This window comes from Calliphora vicina, chromosome 4, assembly GCF_958450345.1.
Source record: "Calliphora vicina chromosome 4, idCalVici1.1, whole genome shotgun sequence".
NCBI classification, from domain to species: Eukaryota; Metazoa; Arthropoda; class Insecta; order Diptera; family Calliphoridae; genus Calliphora; species Calliphora vicina.
In genome coordinates, this window is record NC_088783.1 from 117359001 (window position 1) to 117383765 (window position 24765).

At 29.2% G+C, this 24765-nt stretch overlaps 1 protein-coding gene across 1 annotated transcript in view; it reads left to right on the forward strand.

Moving 5' to 3' along the window:
• The window catches only part of sno (strawberry notch), a 48141-nt gene extending 24884 nt beyond the window's left edge, over nt 1-23257 (forward strand). Inside the window, exons 3-13 of the mRNA XM_065506901.1 lie at nt 12552-12719; nt 14306-14496; nt 17377-17470; nt 17538-17923; nt 17996-18402; nt 18465-18618; nt 18677-18957; nt 19022-20661; nt 20724-20862; nt 22568-22934; nt 22997-23257. Coding sequence (XP_065362973.1) covers nt 12552-12719; nt 14306-14496; nt 17377-17470; nt 17538-17923; nt 17996-18402; nt 18465-18618; nt 18677-18957; nt 19022-20661; nt 20724-20862; nt 22568-22934; nt 22997-23230 — 4061 coding nt within the window. The 3' untranslated portion in view covers nt 23231-23257. The remainder of the gene's footprint in view (nt 1-12551; nt 12720-14305; nt 14497-17376; nt 17471-17537; nt 17924-17995; nt 18403-18464; nt 18619-18676; nt 18958-19021; nt 20662-20723; nt 20863-22567; nt 22935-22996) is intronic.
• Nucleotides 23258-24765: the final 1508 nt, after the last annotated feature.

Genomic DNA, 24765 nt, shown 5'->3' on the forward strand with positions numbered 1-24765 from the left:
TCATACGCTTGGAATTTGTTGAGGAACATGTTGAGAAGGTATTTTAAGGATGAAATGTACTCAACGTTTCTTTCAGGAACGTGTGCCTTTTCCTATGACGGCTATTGATGTTTTTTAGGAGGAGAGTAATCCTCCTTAACTTCCTTCACTCTTTTCGGTTTTCTTCTCTCCTGTTAGTAATTTGCAGATGGACAAAGACTTTGGGAAATAAAGGAGAAGCAGGAGTTCTTTGAAATATTTAAAATTTGATTTTAAAATTATATTCTTAGTATTCATTCATTCGCTTGGAATTTGTCAAGGAACATGTTGAGAAGATATTTTAAGGATGAAATGTACTCAACGTTTCTTTCAGGAACATGTGCTAGAGTTTGATTAATTGACTCTTTTCACATGTCTTTCGGAGAAGTTTCACCACTATTTGAAATTTGCCGAGGATGAATGTTTAATTAAGGATTATCGAGGAAATGTTTTGTGGAAGAATGTCTTTAAAAGCTTTAATTAACTCAATTCGTTGTCAGATTTCCTATGATGGAGTCTTTGGGAGTTTACACAACTCATCAAAGGATTAATCTTTTACTCCAAGCCTTCAGGAGGTTTCACTGAAGTCCAGTATCAAGAGATCTCTAATGATTGGCAATTTTATGGTTGCAAGTGATCTTGTTTCTAATTCTAATTCAAAATTCACTGCTAGAGAAAACATCTAGATGATTCTTAATCATTTCTGTTTAGGATTATGGTGAAAATGTTTTGTGGAAGAATGTGTCGTAAGAGTTTTTAATCAATCCCTTGTCATTGTCTAGAGATGGAGAAGCTGCAATATCTTGAGATCTCAAATTCTTGTTATAATTCAAAATGCACTGCTATAGAAAACCTATTGACTCCTGATTCTTAAAAATCATTGTTCAAGAGTTCTACAACTGGGAATTGAAGCAACTTTGATACTCTTGGATCTTCTTTGGACTATTACTTTACCAATTATCCTAGAATCTCCATCAAAGGGGAGCATGAGTCTAGGATAGTGGAAATTTTCACAATCTCATTCGCTTGGAATTTGTTGAGGAACATGTTGAGAAGGTATTTTAAGGATGAAATGTACTCAATGTTTCTTTCAGGAACGTGTGCTAGAGTTTGATTAATTGACTCTTTTCACATGTCTTTCGGAGAAGTTTCACCACTATTTGAAATTTGATAATCCTTTAGGATTATCGAGGAAATGTTTTGTGGAAGAATGTCTTTAAAAGCTTTGATTAACTCAATTTATTTTCTGGTTACTTATGACCGAGTCTTTGCAGCAACTTTAATACTCATGGATCTTCTTTGGACTATTACTTTACCAATTCTCCTAGAATCTCCATCAAAAGGGGAGCAACCTTAATTATCACATACATCCATCCTCCCCTGGTCAATTTTCATTACAAATCTTATTATATAAGCTATATATACAATCACTAACATAAAATTAATTATATTTATGTACTTCTTGCTCATTATAACTGCAATACATAACCAAACAAATACATTTAAAGGTGGTATCTACAATAATATATACAGATGCAGCACATGGAGAGTATGTACTCGTGTATCTTGCAATCTTATTAATATATAATGTTGAAATATGCGTAAATGCTTGAGTATGTGCAGCCATTTATTTGTTATACATAGGTAGGTTTTTGATATACTTGGATTTCCTATTACCATTTTAATAATAATGCGTTTGCTTAGCTATACAAACATGCTTGACGTAAATGTTGTGCGAGAAAAACCAATATTTGTCTCCTCATTTCAGTTATGACTACAACATTAGACAGGCCACTTTATAACGCCTTCCAACCCCACATTGCCAGTCTCCTATATTCTGTTTTAAATGTTTCTCACATGTATTGAGGTGCGTGTCTCTTCTTATATGTCATTATCCTTAGTGTCGTTCGATTTATACACCTGTCCAGTTTTAAAATATATGATTAACATAATAATTGTGTAACTAAGCATATGTTAAGGAATAAAGTTAGGGGTTAGTCAGGAGGAGCTTGGAGGAAATTGTGATTTTCAAATAACTTCCTTAGTATCAAGGAAATGGACAAAGACTTTGGGAATTAGAGGAGAGGAAGAAGTTCTTTCAAATGTTTCAAATTATTCATATGGACGCTAGACTTTTATGGAAATTGGGATTTTCAAATAACTTTGTTTGTATCAAGGAAATGGACAAAGACTTTGGGAATTAGAGGCGAGGAAGGAGTACTTTCAGATGTTTCAAATTATTCATATGGCTTTCATGGAACTTGTGATTTTCAAATAACTTCCTTAGTGTCAAGGAAATGGACAAAGACTTTGGGAATTAGAGGCGAGGAAGGAGTACTTTCAAATGTTTCAAATTATTGGGATTTTTCAACTTTGTTGGTATCAAGGAAATAGACAAAGACTATGGAAATTAAAGGCAAAGAAGTAGTTCTTTGACGTGTTTCAAACATTTTCAAAGATAAATATTCGAAGAATTTTGTTCCCATTAATCTCCTGATCCTCATTGTTCCTTTCTTTATCACAGCTATTAATGATTTTAAAATGCACTCTTTCTGTTTACTTCCTTGTTAGTCATTTGCAGATGCACAATGATTTGGAGAGTACTCCTCCTTAACTCCCTTCACTCTTTTCGGTTTTCTTCTCTCCTGTTAGTAATTTGCAGATGGGCAAAGACTTTGGGAAATAAAGCAGAAGCAGGAATTCTCTTTAGAGTATTGAGGACATGGACAAAGACTTTGGGAAATAAAAGAGAGGAACAAGTTCTTTGAGATGTTTCATATTATTCTTATTGGTCCTTAAAGTCTCTTTACTTTTTTTTAAAGACTTTGTTAATCATCAATGAAGAACATTGGAAGTATTAAGGTAATAAATTCCTAGACTTGTTCCTTTCCCTATGACGGCTATTGATGTTTTTTAGGAGAAGAGTACTCCTCCTTAACTTCCTTCACTCTTTTCGGGTTTCTTCTCTACTGTTAGTAATTTGCAGTTGGGCAAAGACTTTGGGAAATAAAGCAGAAGCAGGAGTTCTTTGAGATATTTAAAATTAGATTTTCAAATTATATTCTTAGTATTAAGGAAACGGACAAAGAGTTTTGGGAAATTAAGGGGAGGAACAAGTTCTTTCAGATGTTTCAAATTATTCATATTGGTCCTTAAAAGACTTTGTTAATCATCAATGAAGAACATAAGAAGTATTAAGGTAATGAATTCCTAGACTTGTTGCTTTCCCTCCTCAACTTCCTTCAGTAATTTCGTTTTTCATATTTCCTGTTAGGAAACTTTATATAAAATAACGACTTTGAGAAGTAAAATGAATTATGTCTTACTTGCTCAGTATCAAGGAAAGTGACAAAGACTTTTGTGAAATAATGTCTCAAATTAGTCGAAGTATTTTGTTCCCATTAAGTTGATGACCTCCTAGACTTGTTCCTTTTCGTACGATAGCTATTGATGTTTTTTTTTAGAATGATCTTGTCCTTAACTTCCTTCAGTCTTTTCGGTTCTCTTCTTTCCTGTTAGGAAACTACAAATGGATAAAGACTTTGGGAAATAAAGAAGATGTGGGTGTTATTTCAGATGTTTCAAATTAATCACGTTGCTCCTTAAAGTCCTAGAAAATGTACAAAGACTTTGGAAAATAAAGGAGAGCAACCAGTTCTTTGATATGTTCTTTGTTAAATCTTCAATGAAGAACATTCAATATATAGACTTGTTCCTTTCCCTATGACGGCCATTGCGGTCTTTGTTTTCTAAAGTAGACCTGAAGAATCTTAAGATCTCTAAAAAAGTGACAAGTTTCTTAATGTGTAATTCACTAGAAAATAAATCAAATAAGTTTTCATGAGAGTATTGTAAAGTGTATTTATTGATGTTCCAATTCCAATTGTTGGGCTCCTACTGAAAAGTGTTTCAGAATTCCCTTAATCGTATATCCTAAAGTGTTCCATGAAGGCATTGTAAAATGTATTCATTGACCTTCGAGCTCCTATTGGTTAATAATGAAGTAAACATGTACTTCAAAGAACGTTAAAGGTTTGGTAGAGTGTCGGACTTTGACTAACTCGAACCGTTTTCTTACTAATACTGAGGAGTCTTTGGAAATTTCATCAACGAATGGATTGATCATTGATGTCAAATTCTTCCACTATGGGGCATTCCAATTCCTATTGATCTAATAATATTATAAATACTTCGAAGAACGTTAATGGTTTGGTAGATTGGTCGGACTTTGACTATCTCGAACAGTCTTTGGAAATTTCATCAACTGAACGAATGATTGACATCTACGATCGTCAAAATCTTCTGCAAATTTTATTCATTAGTCTTCCAATTAATATTGGTCTAATAATGAAGTTAATACCACGAAGAATGTTAAATCTTTGGTAGAGTGGTCGGATTTTGACTAACTCGATCTCTTTTTTTCATTAACCAATCCTCAGTCTTTGGAAATTCCAACAACTGAATTAACATGTCTAGCTTTTAAGATGTATAATTAAAAGTTCAGTTTTTTGAGATCTCTAATGAGAGACAATTTAATGGATCATCTTGATCTCGTTGCCTACTGTAATTCCAAGTCCACTTTTGGTTAAAACATGGAATTGATTCGACCTACACTGAGTTAATAAACTTTATACGAGTGAATCTGGGATCGACCAAATTGTGATGGAGATACTCCAATTTTTTTCTACAGAAAAATATCTGGCTGGTACTGTTTGGACCGAGTAAACAACCACTGTTCAAGAGAGTCTATGGTAAAGTTGTCTATATTGGTTTATGTGGGACCTAAAATCATATTCCTCATTGGATCCGATTATTTTAGCAGTTAAGCTTTTATTGATGGTTCTCTTTTAGGGATTTGAAGTTGAAGTCAACAGTTTTCGCAAATTCTTTCCTTCAGAAACAAACCTAGTTGATATCGCTATCGCTGAGTATACAACCACTGTCCAATAGAGCCTGAAATCGTTTAATAATTCGTATTCCCGACAAGTATTTACGTGTGGCCCGAATCATATTGCCCAATGGAGTCTATTATTAAAGTAGGACAGTTTTAGGGATTTGAAGTTGAAATGTGAACTGAGATTTTTTGAAACAATTGACTCACATTGTCTATAGTTAAACTAAAGTCTAGAATAATGAAATCTCTAGTGATTTGAATGATAATTAAACAGTGTTTATGTTTAACTCCCCCCTAAAAGTCTCTCAATCGTATACTAAAACTCCTTCCTATACGAATACTTTTCTTTAACACTATTCAAGTAAACAAATCAATTTTATCAGCTACACTATATTCATCCAAATAATTATCGTATTACTAATGTTTAAACAAAAAAAATATAGAAGCAAAATATTTATTTAATAAACTGGTTTTATTTAAATCACTTAAATGATGTGTATTGTATACAAAAATTAAACAGAAAACATGATAGTTTTTTAATAACTTTCGATTTCAATGAAATTTTTATGCTTGTAGACGAAATAAATATGTATGTACTTATTGTGTATTTTAAATATTTTAGGGCATTAATAGTTTGACCATATTAAGGTCTGTGAAATGAATACTAACATATGTTAGGGACAAAAAATCATAAAAAACACATGGTTTGCTCATACACAAGTTTGGTTAAAAATATAAATTACTTTACACAGCGACACAAATATCATAAATAAATAGAGTTTAGTTTAATTATTTTAAATATTTTGTTTAGGGTAGAGAAATAATTAAAACTATTTTTAAATATTTTAAAGACCTTGATTATAAAACAAAATTTTGAGACAAATATGTATAGAACAAGTAACAGAGCTATGTATATTCGGCTGTGCCAAATCTTATATACCCTTCACCAAATTATACTTCAAAATACAAATTTTAAATATTTTTAGGTAAACAAAATTTATTTTTTTAATTTTTTGTTAAAAATGTTTTTTTGAATTATTTTAAATTTTAAAATTTTAAAATTTTTTCAATTTTAAAATATTTTTTTTTTAATTTAAAATTTTTTAAATTTTAAAAAAAATTTGTCTTTTTTAAAATTTTTTTTGGTGAAAAAAAAAATCGGTTTAAAAAATATTTTTTCCGATTTTGACCCATTGTAGGTCCAACTTACTATGGTCTTATATACGACGTTGCAAAGGTCTTTGAAATATCTATCATTAGATATCCATATTGTCTATATTAATGACTTAGTAATCCAGATATAGGTCAAAAATCGAGGTTGTCCTGTTTTTTTCCTCATATCTCGGCCATTTGTGGACCGGATTTTAAATAGCAAACTTCTCGAAAGCATGTCTAACAGAATTATTGAAGATTTGGATCCCGAAGATATCTGGGGTCTTCAGAAAATTGATTTCAACAGACAGACGGACAGACAGACGGACATGGCATAATCGACTCCGCTATCTATAAAGATCCAGAATATATAAACTTTATAGGGTCGAAAATGAAAAATGTAGAAATTACAAACGGAATGACAAACTTATTTATACCCTTCTCCCGAAGGTGAAGGGTATAAAAATATATAAATTTCTTTTTAATTAGTTGAAAAATACTTTATTTAACAATTTTTAGGCAATTGTTTCAATATTTGTTATATTTTTTATTAATTTTCCTAGTTTTATTTAAATTATTAAACAATTAATACTTTCATTCACAATAACGCTATAAAGACAACGTCATTGTTGTTTACATGCCAGCCTTGTAAATAGTTGTATGCATTAAGTACTTAAATGGGCAACTGTGCCTCAAAATAAACTCCTTTTTTTTGCAATGTTGTTAGGGTAGCCATTTTTTTGGGAGATTAAGGAAATAAAAACAAAAGTTAAAATCTTTAAATAATAAAGTAATTTTAGGTTTTTTAATAAGATTTATATATAAATTAGGTTTGTTATAACAAATTTTGGAGACTTATTTAAAAAAAGAAGCTATTAAAATTAGAAAATAATCAAGTATCAAATGTTTAGCTTTAAATTTATTCATGGCCAAAACTTTGTTGGCCATGACCTTTTCCCATCTTTGTGGCAACATTTTGGATTTCTCCCCAAAAGAACTGCTTATCTTTCCACAAATCAAGCCAATTTCGGTTACTCTTCGAAGTGAATCATATTCCAGGGAGAGTGTTCTGCATCGATCGAAACAACAAATATTAGTTGGACGGTGCAAGGTTGGGACTATAAGAGGGGTGAGGTAAAACTTCCCAAGCACTTCTTTCTAAATTGTTTATAACAGTTATTGCACCATGTGGCCTAGTGTTGTCATGATGGAATATTACAGTTTCATGTTTGGGCGTTTTTCGGCCAATGTTCGCTTTAAACGAATCATTTGGGTTCGGTACAGGTTCTCTGTAATGGTCTGGCAAGATTTCAGCAGCTCATTATATATAGGACCCCTTTGCTCCCACCAAATACACAGCATTACCTTAGCGCCATGGATAGGGTGCCCCGATAGACCAGTGTGCTGAACTATTAATCTGAAGGTTGCGGGTTCGATTCCCGCAAGAGACTCTGGGTGTAACTGCAGACAAGCAAAACGCTTCGCAGTTTGTGTTTAAAAAAAAATTTGGCTTTGGTGTCGATTCGGCTGGTTGTTCGGGCTGTACTTGCGATTCCCTACGCTTCGGATTATCGTAATGAATCCAATTCTCATCGCTAGTAATGATTCGCAGCAAAACTGATTTTCTTTTATAGCGTTCAAGCTTGCAACGTCATCTTTGAAGGTCTCTCGGTTTCAATTCATATGGTATCCAATTTCCCTGCTTTTGGAGGAAGCCAGCTGCTTGCAAACGTTTTGAAATTGCAGATTGAGTAGCTTCCAATAACTTTACCAGCTCTTGTTGAGTTCTAAAACAATCTTCATGGAGTAATGCCTTCAATTCTTGGTCTTCAAACTTTTTTTGGCTGGCCTGGGCGATCTTTTTTGGCTTCCATGTCAAAATCTCTACTTCAGAACCGCACAAAACATCTCTTGCACGTTGAAATCGATGAAATTCATTCACCATAAGCTTTGGTGAGCTTCAGCGGCACTTTTTTTTTCAAATTAAAGAAGTGAAGGAAAACTTTCCGCATATGACGCTTTGTTGCCACAAAATTCGAACTTTTCGAAGCAAAAATGAAGAGTAGACTCGCATGCAATTCGTAATAACAACTACACAGAGAAAGCTGATTAATTGTAGCAACCGAATTGGTTGCCTATCAAATAATTCTGCCTTGGTGACCGAATTTTTCAGTTGTGGCTACAAAATTTTAAAAGGAGTAACAAAAGTTTGGTTGCTTCAATCGAAATTCTTCTTTATTAATTGATTTTCTGTTGCTAGAACCGAAAAATTCTATGTGTGCAAGCGAATCATTCGATTGGCAAGAAATTCGTTTGCCACTACGAATCTGTATAGAGATCAGTATAAATAAGAGCTCTATGGCTTAGTGATTAGGGCATTTGACTATAAAACGAGAGGTTATGAGTTCAACCCCCCAACTCTCTGAAAATGTAATGCTGAATGTGGTCGTTCGTGTTTTCGTTCTCACTAATGATGCAGAAAATGCAAAAATTGAGAATAGACTCGCATGCAATTCGTAATAATAGTAGGGATCAGTATAAATAAGAGCTCTGTGGCTTAATAATTAGCGCATTTGAGTATAAAGCAAGAGATTAAGAGTTCAATCCCCCGCACAATTGAATTTGAAGTGAAATTTTAAGCAAAGTGTTCCAATTGGCCACCTGCAATGACATTCCCATGTTAAATTTACCAGACAATAATGTTGCCAGTGGTTTGAAAATTCAATAGTAGTAGTTCTCAATGGCTAACTAATTTGTCATGGCGGATTTAGTTCAATGAACTGCAGGGTTATATTAATTTAAAAACAAAAGCGATTAAGATTAGAAAATAATCAAATAATATTAATACTTTTAAAAGAGAAAGCAATTACATAGTACATATTTTATTAAATTTAGATAAAGATTAGTTTTATTAAAACAATTTGTCAAGTCTCATTTAATTTAATTTATTTATTTTCTTTAAATAGCTAAAGGTACAAAGTATTTGTAAAGCTTGTATTAATTACATTTCTAGCTATCTAAATATTTATACAAATGTTTCATTGTAATTAAAAGAGTTCATTTTGCCGGTTACTGGCACAACCACGTGTTTTATAATTTTCGTTTTTTCTTTTTTTTTTTTTTTAAACACACAGTTTTTTTGGTATACAAAGCTTTAGCAGCCAAATTCCCCACTAGATTACCTTCAAAATCAAATCTCTGACCGCATCTACAAATATTAATGTTGTAGCACATTTTTGTCATTATTCAGTTCAAATTTATTTTTTTTTAGCTTTCAAACAGCCTGCCATAAAAGTAACCAAACCCCAACTGATAATGAACTCTAAATGAATACGTCATATGTGTGTTAGGAATAACGGCACCAACTATTTACAATCAAACAAAATAAAAAATTTTAAAATTACCAAACAAAAAAAAAAAATAATACAAAACAAAGCATTTCGATCATTAACTTTTTTTAAATCAATTTAAATTAACAACCAAATTTAGCTGGTCTTATTTATGTTTTATTTCACACACAAAAAAAACCATTAGCTACCACAACAACTATAACAACAACAATGCCGTCTAAATATGTATATATTACAACAAACACACAAAAAAAAAACGAAACAAAAACTTGTTGGATGACCACGTGCTTTTTTATTTTGTTTCTGGCTCAACAAAAACAAAAATATATGAATACATACAACCACCATCCATTCACCACCTACCTCTACCTCCTTCTTCTTTCTATTCCAATAAGCACGTTTTTTTTTAGTTTTTGATTTTTTCTTTTGACTCTCTTTTATAAACAAACCAACAAACAAAAAAACTATATGTATTTACCTTAAAAAAAATCTTCTCATTATAGCGGAAATAGTAGACATTTTTGTTAGAATTCTTCTTCTTGCCCCCTCCCCCCAACTGAGAGGAAGAGTGAGTGTATTTTTCTTGTTGTGTTGAGAATTTTTCTGTTACTTTTTTCTTCTTTTTTTTTTCTTCAAATATTTGCATATTTTTGTGGCAATTTCTAAACATTTAATGGCGGAATAAAGGGGAAATCTGAAGTAAAACATATTTTACATTCTTTTAAAAATGTATTACAACATAGATAAATACATATGTACATATAATTTCTTTTTTATATATGTAACTGTAGTATTTAGTGTTTATACATAATAGTGTTCATATTTTTTTTTCTTTTAATTTATTGGCTGTTTCATACAATGTCAAGGTTATTGGGGTAGATTATTTTAGGTTGATGACTTTATTTAGCATAATTTTTAATAGATTTCTTAGTGATTCATAAATTTGTATAAAATATGTAATTAATAATGGCGATAAGAAAAGAGTTTATTTTTTTATGTTAAAGATTTTAACACTTGAGAACAAATTGATAGATTTAAACTAAATTTTAAAAATTTTTTAAATTTTAGTTTTTTGTTAATTGACTTTCAAAATTTGCTAATTTAAGAAAAATTTTTAAAAAAATATTGGCGATTTAGATACAAATTTTGGGGAATTACAAAACTAACAATATAAATTCTTACTATAATATTAATTTTGTATTCCCGTATAATTCTTGATAAATTTTTTTATTTGATGCTGTTTGATCTTACAAAACACTTGTAAGAGTAAACAATGTCAAACAAATTTGTGCTAAAAAAAAGTGGTTACGCTTTTTTGTGTAAATATTTGCCTCAAGACTAGACTATAAGACTATATAAATAGCAACGATTGAAGCTAATGTGGGGCTGTATAAAGACCTACGATTGAAGTTACTATGGGAGCTAATGTGGGGCTTTATAAATACCTACGATTGAAGTTAATGTGGGGCTATATAAACACCTACGATTGAATCTACTATGGCAGCTAATGTGGGGCTATATAAATACCGACATTGAAGCTTCTAGGGGGCTATATAAATACCTACGACTGAAGCATACCGATAACTTTACTTTTCTGTAGAAAAGTTATCGATAACTTTATTTTTCTATAGAAAAGTTATCGATAACTTTATTTTTCTATAGAAAAGTTATCGATAACTTTTGTTTTCTATTGAAAGGTTATCCATAACATTGTTTTCTATAGAAAAGTTATCGATAACTTTACTTTACCAGAGAAAGGTTATCGATAACTTTACTTTTCCAGAGAAAAGTTACCGATAACTTTACTTTTCTATAGAAAGGTTATCGATAACTTAACTTTTCTATAGAAAGGTTATCGATAACTTTACTTTTCTATAGAAAAGATATCGATATTTTTACTTTTCTATAGAAAAGTTATCGATAATTTAACTTTTCTATAGAAAAGTTATCGATAATTTAACTTTTCCAGAGAAAATTTATTGATAATTTAACTTTTCCATAGAAAATTTATCGATAACTTTACTTTCCTATAGAAAAGTTATCGATAACTTTACTTTTCTATATAAAAGTTATCGATAACTTTTGTTTTCTATATAAAAGTTAACGATAACTTTTGTTTTCTATATAAAAGTTATCGATAACTTTTGTTTTCTATAGAAAAGTTATCGATAACTTTTGTTTTCTATAGAAAGTTATCGATAACTTTATTTTTCTATAGAAAGTTATCGATAACTTTATTTTTCTATAGAAAGTTATCGATAACTTTATTTTTCTATAGAAAGTTATCGATAACTGAACTTTTCTATAGAAAACTTATCGATAACTTAACTTTTCTATAGAAAACTTATCGATAACTTAACTTTTCTATAGAAAACTTATCGATAACTTTATTTTTCTATAGAAAATTTATCGATAACTTTATTTTTCTATAGAAAAGTTATCGATAACTTTATTTTTCTATAGAAAAGTTATCGATAACTTTATTTTTCTATAGAAAAGTTATCGATAACTTTATTTTTCTATAGAAAAGTTATCGATAACTTTATTTTTCTATAGAAAAGTTATCGATAACTTTATTTTTCTATAGAAAAGTTATCGATAACTTCATTTTTCTTTAGAAAAGTTATCGATAACTTTTCTATAGAAAACAAAAGTTATCGATAACTTTATTTTTCTATAGAAAAGTTATCGATAACTTTTGTTTTCTATAGAAAAGTTATCGATAACTTTTGTTTTCTATAGAAAAGTTATCGATAACTTTTGTTTTCTATAGAAAAGTTATCGATAACTTTTGTTTTCTATAGAAAAGTTATCGATAACTTTTGTTTTCTATAGAAAAGTTATCGATAACTTTTGTTTTCTATAGAAAAGTTAAGGATAACTTTTGTTTTCTATAGAAAAGTTATCGATAACTTTATTTTTCTATAGAAAACTTATCGATAACTTTATTTTTCTATAGAAAACTTATCGATAACTTTATATTTCTAAAAGTAAAGTCAAAAAACAAAAGTTATCGATAACTTTTGTTTTCTATAGAAAAGTTATCGATAATTTTAGCTGTGAAGTTTTTTTTTAAATCAAATTTTTTTTATTTTTTTTATATAAATTAATTTGTTTTCCTTTTCTTTTATTATTAGGAGGTGGTCGTGACTTACAAACAGCTGTCACTTACGCTAAAAATAGCACCATACAAAAACAGGGTCACAGCAACAGTAATTCATTACTAATAACAAATCAGCCAGGAGCAGTCTCAGCTCCCAGAATAAATAATAATATGCCGAAAAAGACAGCAGCTTCATCCTCTGGTAAGTTTAGCAATTAATTAAAACAAACTAATTGTAAAAATAACAAATATCTATCTATACTAACCCTTATAACGCTACTAAATATAATTTAAAATAAATTGTAATGAAACAAACCAAAAAACATATGCTGTATTGGAATGTAAGCAGCTGTAGCCAGTAGTTCGTCGGCTGCTGCTGCCGCTACCACAGTAGGACCATCGGCCAGTGGTTTTGCACAACTGGGTATGCCACCCTTCAATACAAGCCAGCTAATGGGTATGGCGGCTCTAGCGGCCGCTGGTGGCCTACCACCTTATTTCAGCACCAATAGTAGTAGCAGTAGCTCTACTAAAACTAGTAGTGGTAGTGGTAGCTCCACAAAGTCTAGTGCTAAAGCAGCAAAAACGGCCGCCAACTATTTGATGAGTGGTAGTCTAGCACCTCAAGCCGCTAATAGTTCACCATCAACAGCAACAACTGCAAATAGTGGAAATAGTGCAAATAGTGCCTCATCGTGGTATCAAGCTAGTTCTAATTTTAATATGGCAGCGTCTGTATTGGCGCAGAGTAAGTCGAGTAATGTTGGTAACAACCAAAATTTTTGTTCTCTGTTCAATCTTAAAATGCTTTAAGATGTGCATAAGTGTGTTGAATATGTTTCCCCCCTGTATAAAAAAATAAGTATAATTTTTATTTAATAATTTATAAAAGAAAAAGTTTTTATTTTTTTACAAACACAAAATTATAACACTTCAAAATAAATTTCACATATAAAAGGGTCTTCCAGTTGGGACTTCTGAACTTTGACAGTTAATAACGGTCATATTGTTGAAGCTACATCTGTTGCATTGGCTGTCATTTATTCAGGTTTTTCTGTCAAATAAAACTTAAAGATAGGAAGCACTTAATGAAATACCCTTTAGTTATTAAATTTAATAAAATTTCTTGGCAGTCACACATAAATTATTTATTTTTCTGTTTTCACACTTTGTTGTGTTTTAAATTTACTTACCTTAAAATGTCAATTATAAATTTGTCCTAAACAAAATGATTACATCATAAATATTTGTAAACAAAGAATTTAAATTATTGTTTTATAGTTTTACTTCTTAAATCTTTTAGAACAAATTCTAACCACAGATCTGAAACTCTTCTGTCAAAGACCTAACTCAGTTGTCAAAATCCAAAGTGGTGAGCATTTAATAGTAAAACAAACTATGTGAAAACAAAAACACTCGTATGTGTGATTATTTTGAGTAATTTTTTCTAGTTTCCGATCTATGTGTATTTATCTATGATAGAAACCTAGATTTCCAATTTTGTTTAAATTTTGTAAATATTGAAAATTTAATTAATTTTTTTTTTTAAAATTGTTGCTTTACACTTTATATTTTTCTTTAAACCAAACATTACCACAACATTTACTCTTTACTCTACTTAGTTTCAACTCTTTACATTTCATAATTTTTTAAATTTTTAGTTTTTTTTTTATTGTTGGTTTTTTTTAATTAGTTTCTAAGTTCCTTTACTTTTGAATACACTATTTATCTTGTGATTTTTCTATTTTTGCTTTTATTTTTCTCAATTCGTTGCTTAACTAAATAAAGTGAGCATGGGCATGGGTTATGATTCTCAACCGTCTTCCACCAATTCCGCCAACAGCGGTTTATCCACACAGTCCAAAATCAACGCCATGGTATTGCAAAAGATTCAGGCTTTGGTGGCGGCCAATCCACAGTTTTTAACCAGTGGTATACCAAATCAATTACTGTCACAATTGCTAATGCAGCCAATGAAGGTGAGTTTAAAAAAAATATATAAATAAAATTAAGGAAGATTGAGAAATTTAAACATAAATCATACTTTTCAATAGAAAAGTTATCGATAACTTAACATTTCTATAGAAAAGTTATCGATAACTTAACTTTTCCATAGAAAAGTTATCGATAACTTAACTTTTCCATAGAAAAGTTATCGATAACTTAACTTTTCCATAGAAAAGTTATCGATAACTTAACTTTTCCATAGAAAAGTTATCGATAACTTAACTTTTCTATAGAAAAGTTATCGATAACTTAACTTTTCTATCTATTAACTTATCGCTAACTTTACTTTTCTATAGAAAAGTTATCGATAACTTTACTTTTCTATAGAAAAGTTATCGATAACTTCAATTTTTCAAAAAAAAATTTTCGATAACTTTAATTTTTCAGAGAAAAGTTATCGATAATTTTACATTCTGTAGAAAATATATCGATATTTTTACTTTTATATAGAAAAGTTATCGATAACTTTTGTTTTCTATAGAAAAGTTATCGATAACTTTTGTTTTCTATAGAAAAGTTATCGATAACTTTTGTTTTCTATAGAAAAGTTATCGATAACTTTTGTTTTCTATAGAAAAGTTATCGATAACTTTTGTTTTCTATAGAAAAGTTATTGATAACTTTTGTTTTCTATAGAAACTTTTGTTTTCTATAGAAAAGTTATCGATAACTTTTGTTTTCTATAGAAAAGTTATCGATAACTTTTGTTTTCTATAGAAAAGTTATCGATAACTTTTGTTTTCTATAGAAAAGTTATCGATAACTTTTGTTTTCTATAGAAAAGTTATCGATAACTTTTGTTTTCTATAGAAAAGTTATCGATAACTTTTGTTTTCTATAGAAAAGTTATCGATAACTTTTGTTTTCTATAGAAAAGTTATCGATAACTTTTGTTTTCTATAGAAAAGTTATCGATAACTTTTGTTTTCTATAGAAAAGTTATCGATAACTTTTGTTTTCTATAGAAAAGTTATCGATAACTTTTGTTTTCTATAGAAAAGTTATCGATAACTTTTGTTTTCTATAGAAAAGTTATCGATAACTTTTGTTTTCTATAGAAAAGTTATCGATAACTTTTGTTTTCTATAGAAAAGTTATCGATAACTTTTGTTTTCTATAGAAAAGTTATCGATAACTTTTGTTTTCTATAGAAAAGTTATCGATAACTTTTGTTTTCTATAGAAAAGTTATCGATAACTTTTGTTTTCTATAGAAAAGTTATCGATAACTTTTGTTTTCTATAGAAAAGTTATCGATAACTTTTGTTTTCTATAGAAAAGTTATCGATAACTTTTGTTTTCTATAGAAAAGTTATCGATAACTTTTGTTTTCTATAGAAAAGTTATCGATAACTTTTGTTTTCTATAGAAAAGTTATCGATAACTTTTGTTTTCTATAGAAAAGTTATCGATAACTTTTGTTTTCTATAGAAAAGTTATCGATAACTTTTGTTTTCTATAGAAAAGTTATCGATAACTTTTGTTTTCTATAGAAAAGTTATCGATAACTTTTGTTTTCTATAGAAAAGTTATCGATAACTTTTGTTTTCTATAGAAAAGTTATCGATAACTTTTGTTTTCTATAGAAAAGTTATCGATAACTTTTGTTTTCTATAGAAAAGTTATCGATAACTTTTGTTTTCTATAGAAAAGTTATCGATAACTTTTGTTTTCTATAGAAAGGTTATCGATAACTTTTGTTTTCTATAGAAAAGTTATCGATAACTTTTGTTTTCTATAGAAAAGTTATCGATAACTTTTGTTTTCTATAGAAAAGTTATCGATAACTTTTGTTTTCTATAGAAAAGTTATCGATAACTTTTGTTTTCTATAGAAAAGTTATCGATAACTTTTGTTTTCTATAGAAAAGTTATCGATAACTTTTGTTTTCTATAGAAAAGTTATCGATAACTTTTGTTTTCTATAGAAAAGTTATCGATAACTTTTGTTTTCTATAGAAAAGTTATCGATAACTTTTGTTTTCTATAGAAAAGTTATCGATAACTTTTGTTTTCTATAGAAAAGTTATCGATAACTTTTGTTTTCTATAGAAAAGTTATCGATAACTTTACTTTTCTATAGAAAAGTTATCGATAACTTTACTTTTCTATAGAAAAGTTATCGATAACTTTACTTTTCTATAGAAAAGTTATCGATAACTTTACTTTTCTATAGAAAAGTTATCGATAACTTTACTTTTCTATAGAAAAGTTATCGATAACTTTACTTTTCTATAGAAAAGTTATCGATAACTTTACTTTTCTATAGAAAAGTTATCGATAACTTTACTTTTCTATAGAAAAGTTATCGATAACTTTACTTTTCTATAGAAAAGTTATCGATAACTTTACTTTTCTATAGAAAAGTTATCGATAACTTTACTCTTCTATAGAAAAGTTATCGATAACTTTAATTTTCCATAGAAAAGTTATCGATAACTTTAATTTTCCATAGAAAAGTTGTCGATAATTTTAATTTTCCATAGAAAAGTTATCGATAATTTTAATTTTCCATAGAAAAGTTATCGATAACTTTACTTTTCTATAGAAAAGTTATCGATAACTTTACTTTTCTATAGAAAAGTTATCGATAACTTTACTTTTCTGTAGAAAAGTTATCGATAACTTTACTTTTCTATAGAAAAGTTATCGATAACTTTACTTTTCTATAGAAAAGTTATCGATAACTTTACTTTTCTATAGAAAAGTTATCGATAACTTTACTTTTCTATAGAAAAGTTATCGATAACTTTACTTTTCTATAGAAAAGTTATCGATAACTTTACTTTTCTATAGAAAAGTTATCGATTATTATTTAATGATTTTTTAATTTTTTTTTTTTTTCATTTCTTAGGTTACCACACCCGTAATGCAGCATGAAGAGGATGAGGCGGATTATGAAGAAATGGGTGTAGCCGAAACTTATGCCGAATATTGGCCAGCCAAATGTAAGATTTTTCTATTTCTTTAATTAAGTAAAACGTAAACTTATCAATAATCCATAATATTTTTTAGTAAAATTGGGTAAAAAGCATCCCGATCCCGTGGTGGAAACTGCTTCCTTATCATCCGTAGAACCCTGTGATGTTTACTATAGATTGTCCATACCTCAGGACACCATACAAAGCGGCCAATTGAGTGCTTTGCAATTGGAGTCCATCACATATGCCTCGCAGGCCCATGATCATCTATTGCCCGATGGCAATCGTGCTGGTTTTCTTATTGGCGACGGTGCTGGTGTGGGTAAAGGCAGAACTATAGCGGGCATTATCTATGAGAATTATATGAAAGGACGCAAAAAAGCTTTATGGATTTCGGTATCAAATGATTTGAAATATGATGCCGAAAGAGATTTGGGAGATATTGGGGCAGCCAAAATCGAAGTGCATGCCTTAAATAAGGTGGGTTTTTTTTGTTGTAATTATTATATTTTTGTTATCAATATTTAAAGATTGTTTTCCATTGTTTCTCAGTTTAAATATGCCAAAATCAATTCGGATATTAATAACAATTGTAAAAAAGGTGTTATATTTAGCACTTACTCTGCTTTAATTGGAGAATCGAATAATAAGACTGGTAAATACAAATCAAGACTTAAGCAACTGCTGCAATGGTGCGGCGAAGACTTTGACGGGCTAATAGTGTTTGATGAATGTCACAAGGCCAAAAACTTGTGTCCCGTGGGCTCCGGCAAGGCCACCAAAACCGGTCTAACGGTATTAGATTTACAAAATAAATTGCCCAAAGCTAGAGTGGTTTATGCTTCAGCTACGGGTGCTTCTGAACCTAAAAATATGGCCTATATGGTGCGTTTGGGTTTGTGGGGCCAGGGTACAGCATTTCCTACATTTAATGACTTCATAATGGCTGTGGAGAAAAGGTGAAAAATGAAAACTGAAATATATTTAGCTCAAACTGACAGAAATTTTGTTTATTTTGCAGAGGTGTGGGAGCTATGGAAATTGTTGCCATGGACATGAAATTGAGAGGCATGTACATTGCCAGACAGCTAAGTTTCCATGGTGTTACTTTTAAAATCGAGGAAGTCTCGCTGTCTAAAGAGTTTCGCAAAATTTACGATGAATCTGTGGATTTGGTAAGTAATACAATTTTAAATTACAATAATTTGTTTGTTAATTGTTCCATTTCTTTAGTGGGTAGAGGCCATGAAAAAGTTTACCGAGGCTGCTGAATTAATTGATGCCGAAAGTCGCATGAAAAAGACCATGTGGGGTCAATTTTGGTCTTCCCATCAAAGATTCTTTAAATACTTGTGTATAGCGGCCAAAGTAAATCATGTAGTGCAGGTGGCCCGTGAAGCCATTAAATATGGCAAATGTGTGGTCATAGGTTTGCAGTCCACGGGTGAGGCACGCACACTCGAACAATTGGAAAGAGAAGATGGTGAATTAACCGATTTTGTCTCAACTGCCAAGTAAGTAGAGAATAATTGATTTTATCTGTAACATTTTTTCTTAAACATTTGTTCTTTTTAAAAGGGGCGTCTTTCAATCTCTGGTGGAAAAACATTTCCCTGCCCCCGATCGCAATCGTATCAATCGCATTCTAGGCTTCACCACCGTTCCCTCTGAAGATAAAAAGTCCTCTTTACAGTCCATTATAGCTGAAGTTACAGCTGCTAAAAATAAAATTAAAGAAGAACCACCCTCCTCCTCTGCCAATAAACGTAAATCCTCGCGCCAGGAAATACGCACCAATAAAAAATCACGCAATAACACGTGGCATGATTCCGATGATGATAACGATTCACAAAATGAATCGGGCAAGGAATCCGACTACAAACAATCCAATTCCGAATCAGAAGAATCTGATGCGGGCAATCATAGTGACAGCTATGAATCCTCCGACTTTAATCCCTTCTGCAGTGGCTCAGATTCCGATAATGATCCCTGGTTGGCACGAGCCAAAAAGAAGAAATTGAAAAAGAAGACAAAAGCTAAGGAATCCACAGCCTCCAATAATAATAGTGTCAATAACAATAACAACAACAACACAAATAACACCTCCAGTACCACCACAATTAACAACAACAACAACATTGTCTCCTCAACCGATTTGGCTGTTACAGTATCGCCGCCCAAAAAGAAACCTCCCCAGTCTACGCAAGACAAAATCCAAGATTTATTGCAAAAGAAACAAGAACTCAAGGGCACAGTTACCCAAATTGGTGTACACGGTGTACGCTTGAACTATGGCCCTCCACCCAAAGATGCCATTGAGAGAGCCTGTTCCATGAAGGAGGAATTATTGCGTAAAATTGAAATGTTGGGTGATCGCTTGCCGCCCAACACTCTGGATCAGTTGATCGATGAATTGGGCGGACCCGACAATGTGGCCGAAATGACGGGTCGCAAGGGTAGAGTGGTACAGTCCGATGATGGCTCCATACAATATGAGTCACGCTCTGAACAAGATGTTCCTCTAGAAACTTTAAATATCACCGAAAAACAAAGATTCATGGATGGCCTAAAGGATGTGGCCATTATATCCGAGGCCGCTTCCAGTGGTATTTCGTTGCAAAGTGATAGACGTGTGCGCAATCAACGTCGTCGTGTCCACATAACCCTCGAATTACCCTGGTCAGCTGATCGTGCTGTACAACAGTTTGGTCGTACTCATCGTTCGAATCAGGTCAATGCACCCGAGTATATATTTTTGATCTCCGATCTGGCGGGTGAACGACGTTTCGCCTCCACCGTGGCCAAGCGTTTGGAATCTTTGGGCGCTTTAACACATGGCGATCGTAGGGCCACTGAGACGCGTGATTTGTCCCAATTCAATATCGACAACAAATATGGCCGTACGGCTTTAGAAACTGTGATGAAAACAATAATGGGCTATGAACAGCCTTTGGTACCACCACCCACCGATTATCATGGTGATTTCTTTAAGGATATTGCTGGCGCTTTGGTGGGTGTGGGCATTATTGTGAATAGTGATTCGAATCCGGGCATTTTAAGTTTGGACAAGGACTACAATAATATATCAAAGTTTTTGAACAGAATATTGGGCATGCCGGTGGAATTGCAAAATCGCCTGTTTAAATATTTCACCGACACCCTGACGGCCATTATACATCAGGCCAAAAAGGGAGGACGTTTCGATTTGGGTATTTTGGGTGAGTAAAGAAGGAGAAGTTAAAGAAGTTATAGTTTTTAAATAATAATTTGTTTAATTTAGATTTGGGTGCCGCTGGCGAAAATGTTACCCGTGTCAAATTGGTGCGTTTCTTGCGCAAACATGCCACCGGCAAAGCGCCCACTGAATTACATACCGTGCGCGTAGAAAGAGGCATGATTTGGCAGGAGGCTATTGACAAGTAAGTTATTGGTTTAATGAATTAAATATAATTTTTGTTATAGAACATTTTTTGGATCATTTTTTTTTTTATTATTAATTTCATTAAATTTTTTATATTTTTTTTCAAAAATTTTATTTAATTTTGTTTCCAAAATATGTCATTCAATATTTTTTCCATAAAAATTTCATACAATAAAATAAAATTTTTTTCTAAAAAATTATTTATTTAAAAAAAATCATTTTAAAATTTTACTAAAAAAAATTTATTTTCAAATTTTTTTTAAAAAAAAATTTATTCAAAATTTTTGAAAAAAAAATTATTTTCAAAGATTTTTCTAAAAAATTATTTTCAAAGATTTTTCTAAAAAATTATTTTCAAAGATTCTTCTAAAAAATTATTTTCAAAGATTTTTCAAAAAAAAATTTTCTAAAAAATTTATTTCAAAATTTTTTTTTAAAAAAAAATTATTTCAAAATTGTTAGTTTCCTTTTTTTTTTAAAAAAAAATTTCATTTATACCAAAATTTATTTTCAAGTTTTTTTCTAAAAAATTAAATTAGTTTTCAAAGAGATTTGAAAAGTTTTTTTTTTTTTGTATTTTCCAATAAAGTTATGTAAACACATTTCATTTCATTAGGAAAATACGTATTAAACGAAATTAGTTGCAAAATTGTGCTTAAAAATGGATTTGTTTCAAAACTAATCTTTTTGAACAGATAAACAATTAGCAATTTTAAAACTTCACTAAAAGCTCATTCCATTATTGTGAATGATATTAACTTTAAAAAAATTATTTCAACATTTTTTTAAAAAAAAAATTATTTTCAAAGATTTTTCTAATAAATTTATTTTCAAAATTTTTTCTAAAAAATTTATTTCAAAATTTTTTTTAAAAAAAAATTATTTCAAAATTTTTTCCTAATTTTAAAAAAAAATTTGTTTTCAAAATGACCAGATTAACTAAAAAAAAATTATTTAAAATTTTTTTAAATTTATTTTCAAAGATTTTTCTAATAAATTTATTTTCAAAATTTTTTCTAAATAATTTATTTTCTAAAAAAAAATTATTTCAAAATTTTTTTCCTTATTTTTTTTAAAAAAGAATTCATTTAATAACTAAAATTATTTTCAAAATTTTTTCTAAAAAAAAATGTATTCAATATTTTTTCCTTATTTTCAAAATTTATTTAAAAAAAATTATTTCAACATTTTTTCGTTATTTTTTTTTTTAAAAATTCATTTAATAACTAAAATTTATTTTCAAAATTTTTTCTAAAAAAAAATGTATTTCAATATTTTTTCCTTATTTTCTAATAAATTTATTTTCAATATTTTTTCTAAAAAATTTATTTAAAAAAAAATTATTTCAAAATTTTTTCCTTATTTTTTAAAAAAAAAAATTCTTTTAATAACTAAAATTTATTTTCAAAATTTTTTCTAAAAAAATGTATTTCAATATTTTTTCCTTATTTTCTAATAAATTTATTTTCAAAATTTTTTCTAAAAAATTTATTTCAAAATTTTTTCCTTATTTTTTTAAAAAAAAATTCATTTAATAACAAAATTTATTTTCAAAATTTTTTCTAAAAAAAATTATGTATTTCAATATTTTTTCCTTATTTTTACTCAATGTTTATTGTTTTTTATTTAAAAAATTTTGGAAATATTTTCTTAAATTTATTTCTTTATAAAAATTCATACAAAATATATTTTTCTTCGCCCAGATACGCCGATTTGATTAGCAACAATGACGGTTTCTATTTGTCCCATCAAGTACGCAACAGCAAACGTACCGCCATCTTAGCCGTAGAAATTGAAGCACCAACTGTGCCACCACAACAACAACTGACTAACAAAAAGAAAGATAAAACAGCCAGCAAAAAAGATATTATGTTCCAAATCTATAGACCCAATACAGGTCTACAAGTGCGCCACGAATCTTTGGCCGAAATCGAAAAGAAATACAAAAAAGTGGGCATGACAGAGGCCGAAACGCACTGGACTCAGCAATACGATGCTTCGGTTAACACATGCTCTCATGCCTATTGGAATGGCAATTGTCGTAATGTTAATATGGGCTCTGAATGTGAGGTAAGTTGGAACAAAAAAGGGGTTATATAAATGGTTACTTAAGAATGAATTTTTGTTTTCAGGTGGGTTTACGTCAACGTTTGTATTATGTTTTATCCGGTTCGGTTTTATCGGTCTGGACTAGAGTAGAACAAATATTGTCCATGCGTAATGCCAACAGTAAAATGCAAGTTATACGCATGAAAACCACTGAGGGTGAGAAAATTGTTGGTACTTTAATACCAAAATCATGCCATGAATTGCTTTTGCAAGATCTTAAGTCTGATGCTGAGAAAGTCGAAGAAGTTAACTTTTAAGAGAGAGGAAAATTTATTTAAATTTTTTGGCGAAATTTAAAGAAATCAATGTTGAAATCACTATAATATTTAAGAGTTATTAATGGGTATAGAAAATAAAGTTTTCTCTGCCCTTTTTTTTAAACCAAAACGACGCTTAATTTATGGACTTTTTTTTAAATGTTTCTTAAGTTTTTTTTTGTTTATATTATTCTTTAACTTCTTCAAATTACTAACTAAACATCTAATATCTTTGATTAAATCTTTATAAATAAATTATAATTAATATTTAATTATAATATTAAATATATTATACCATATAGAACTATAAAAACAACTATACTATACATATAAAACTACAATTATAAATCCCCATACAAATTATCATTATTTTTAGTAACTAAAAATCACTAAACTTTAATTATTAATAAATAACAAATCATGAAAATTTAAAAAAAAAGAAATCATTTAGAAAAAAAAAAACACTCTATACTATAATCTATATATAAAATATATTAATAAAATAGTTATGAAAGAAGAAAATAAAATACTTTAATTTAAAATTATATATGTATTCTAAGAAAAGAAAATAGTTTTCTTAAAAGAATTTGTTTTTTTCTTTATTATAAATGTCAAAATTAAAGGTTTTTTAAAGAATTTTGGTTATGTTTTTTAGTAGCAAGGAAAGAATTGGCTATAAATAAAGGGTGTCTCAGTAAGAATGCACTTTTTAATTTTAAAATCAAAACACATATTTTTTGAGATAGTTGTGTTCCGATTAAGTATGGAATAAAATATCCCTCAAAGGGGGGACCCACGGCACAAAAATAAATTAAACTAAATTTAAGAAGAACACTCTGAGACACCCTTTATTTTATTTAGTAAAAACAAGAGTTGAAGTGAAATTTTTATTTAAAAATTGTATATGTTTGTTAAGAATTTCGGACCTGTTTTATTATCAGCCCAATTATGAAAAAAATTCGCCGGGAGTTTTTTCCTGGGGAATTTGTTTTATCGGAAAGCGGGCTGTATATAAGTGATTGTGAGTATAAAAGTTTAATTTAGTGAAAATTTCATAAATTTGTTTCTAAAAAGTTTCACAAATTTCGCAATTTTTTTAAAAAAAAAATCTCAGAATAATTTTTTTTTCTTAAAATAAATTTATGTAATTTTTAAGAAAACTATTTTTTCGCTTTAAAATATTTTTGTTCTAAAAAAAATTTTTTTAAATTTTATTTTATTCTAAAAAAATTTTCATTTTTTTTTTTCTAAAAAAAATTTTAATAATTTTTTTTTCTAAAAAAAGTTTTAATTAATAATTTCTTTTTTTTCTAAAAAAAAATTTAATAATTTCTTTTTCTAAAAAAAATTTTAATAATTTCTTTTTCTAAAAAAAATTTCATAATTTTTTTTTTTTCAAAAAAAATTTCATAATTTTTTTTTCTAAAAAAATTTCATAATTTTTTTTTCCAAAATTTTCATAATTTTTGTTTTCCAAAAAAAATTTCATAATTTTTTTCTAAAAAAAGAAATTACAAAAAATATTTTTTTATTAA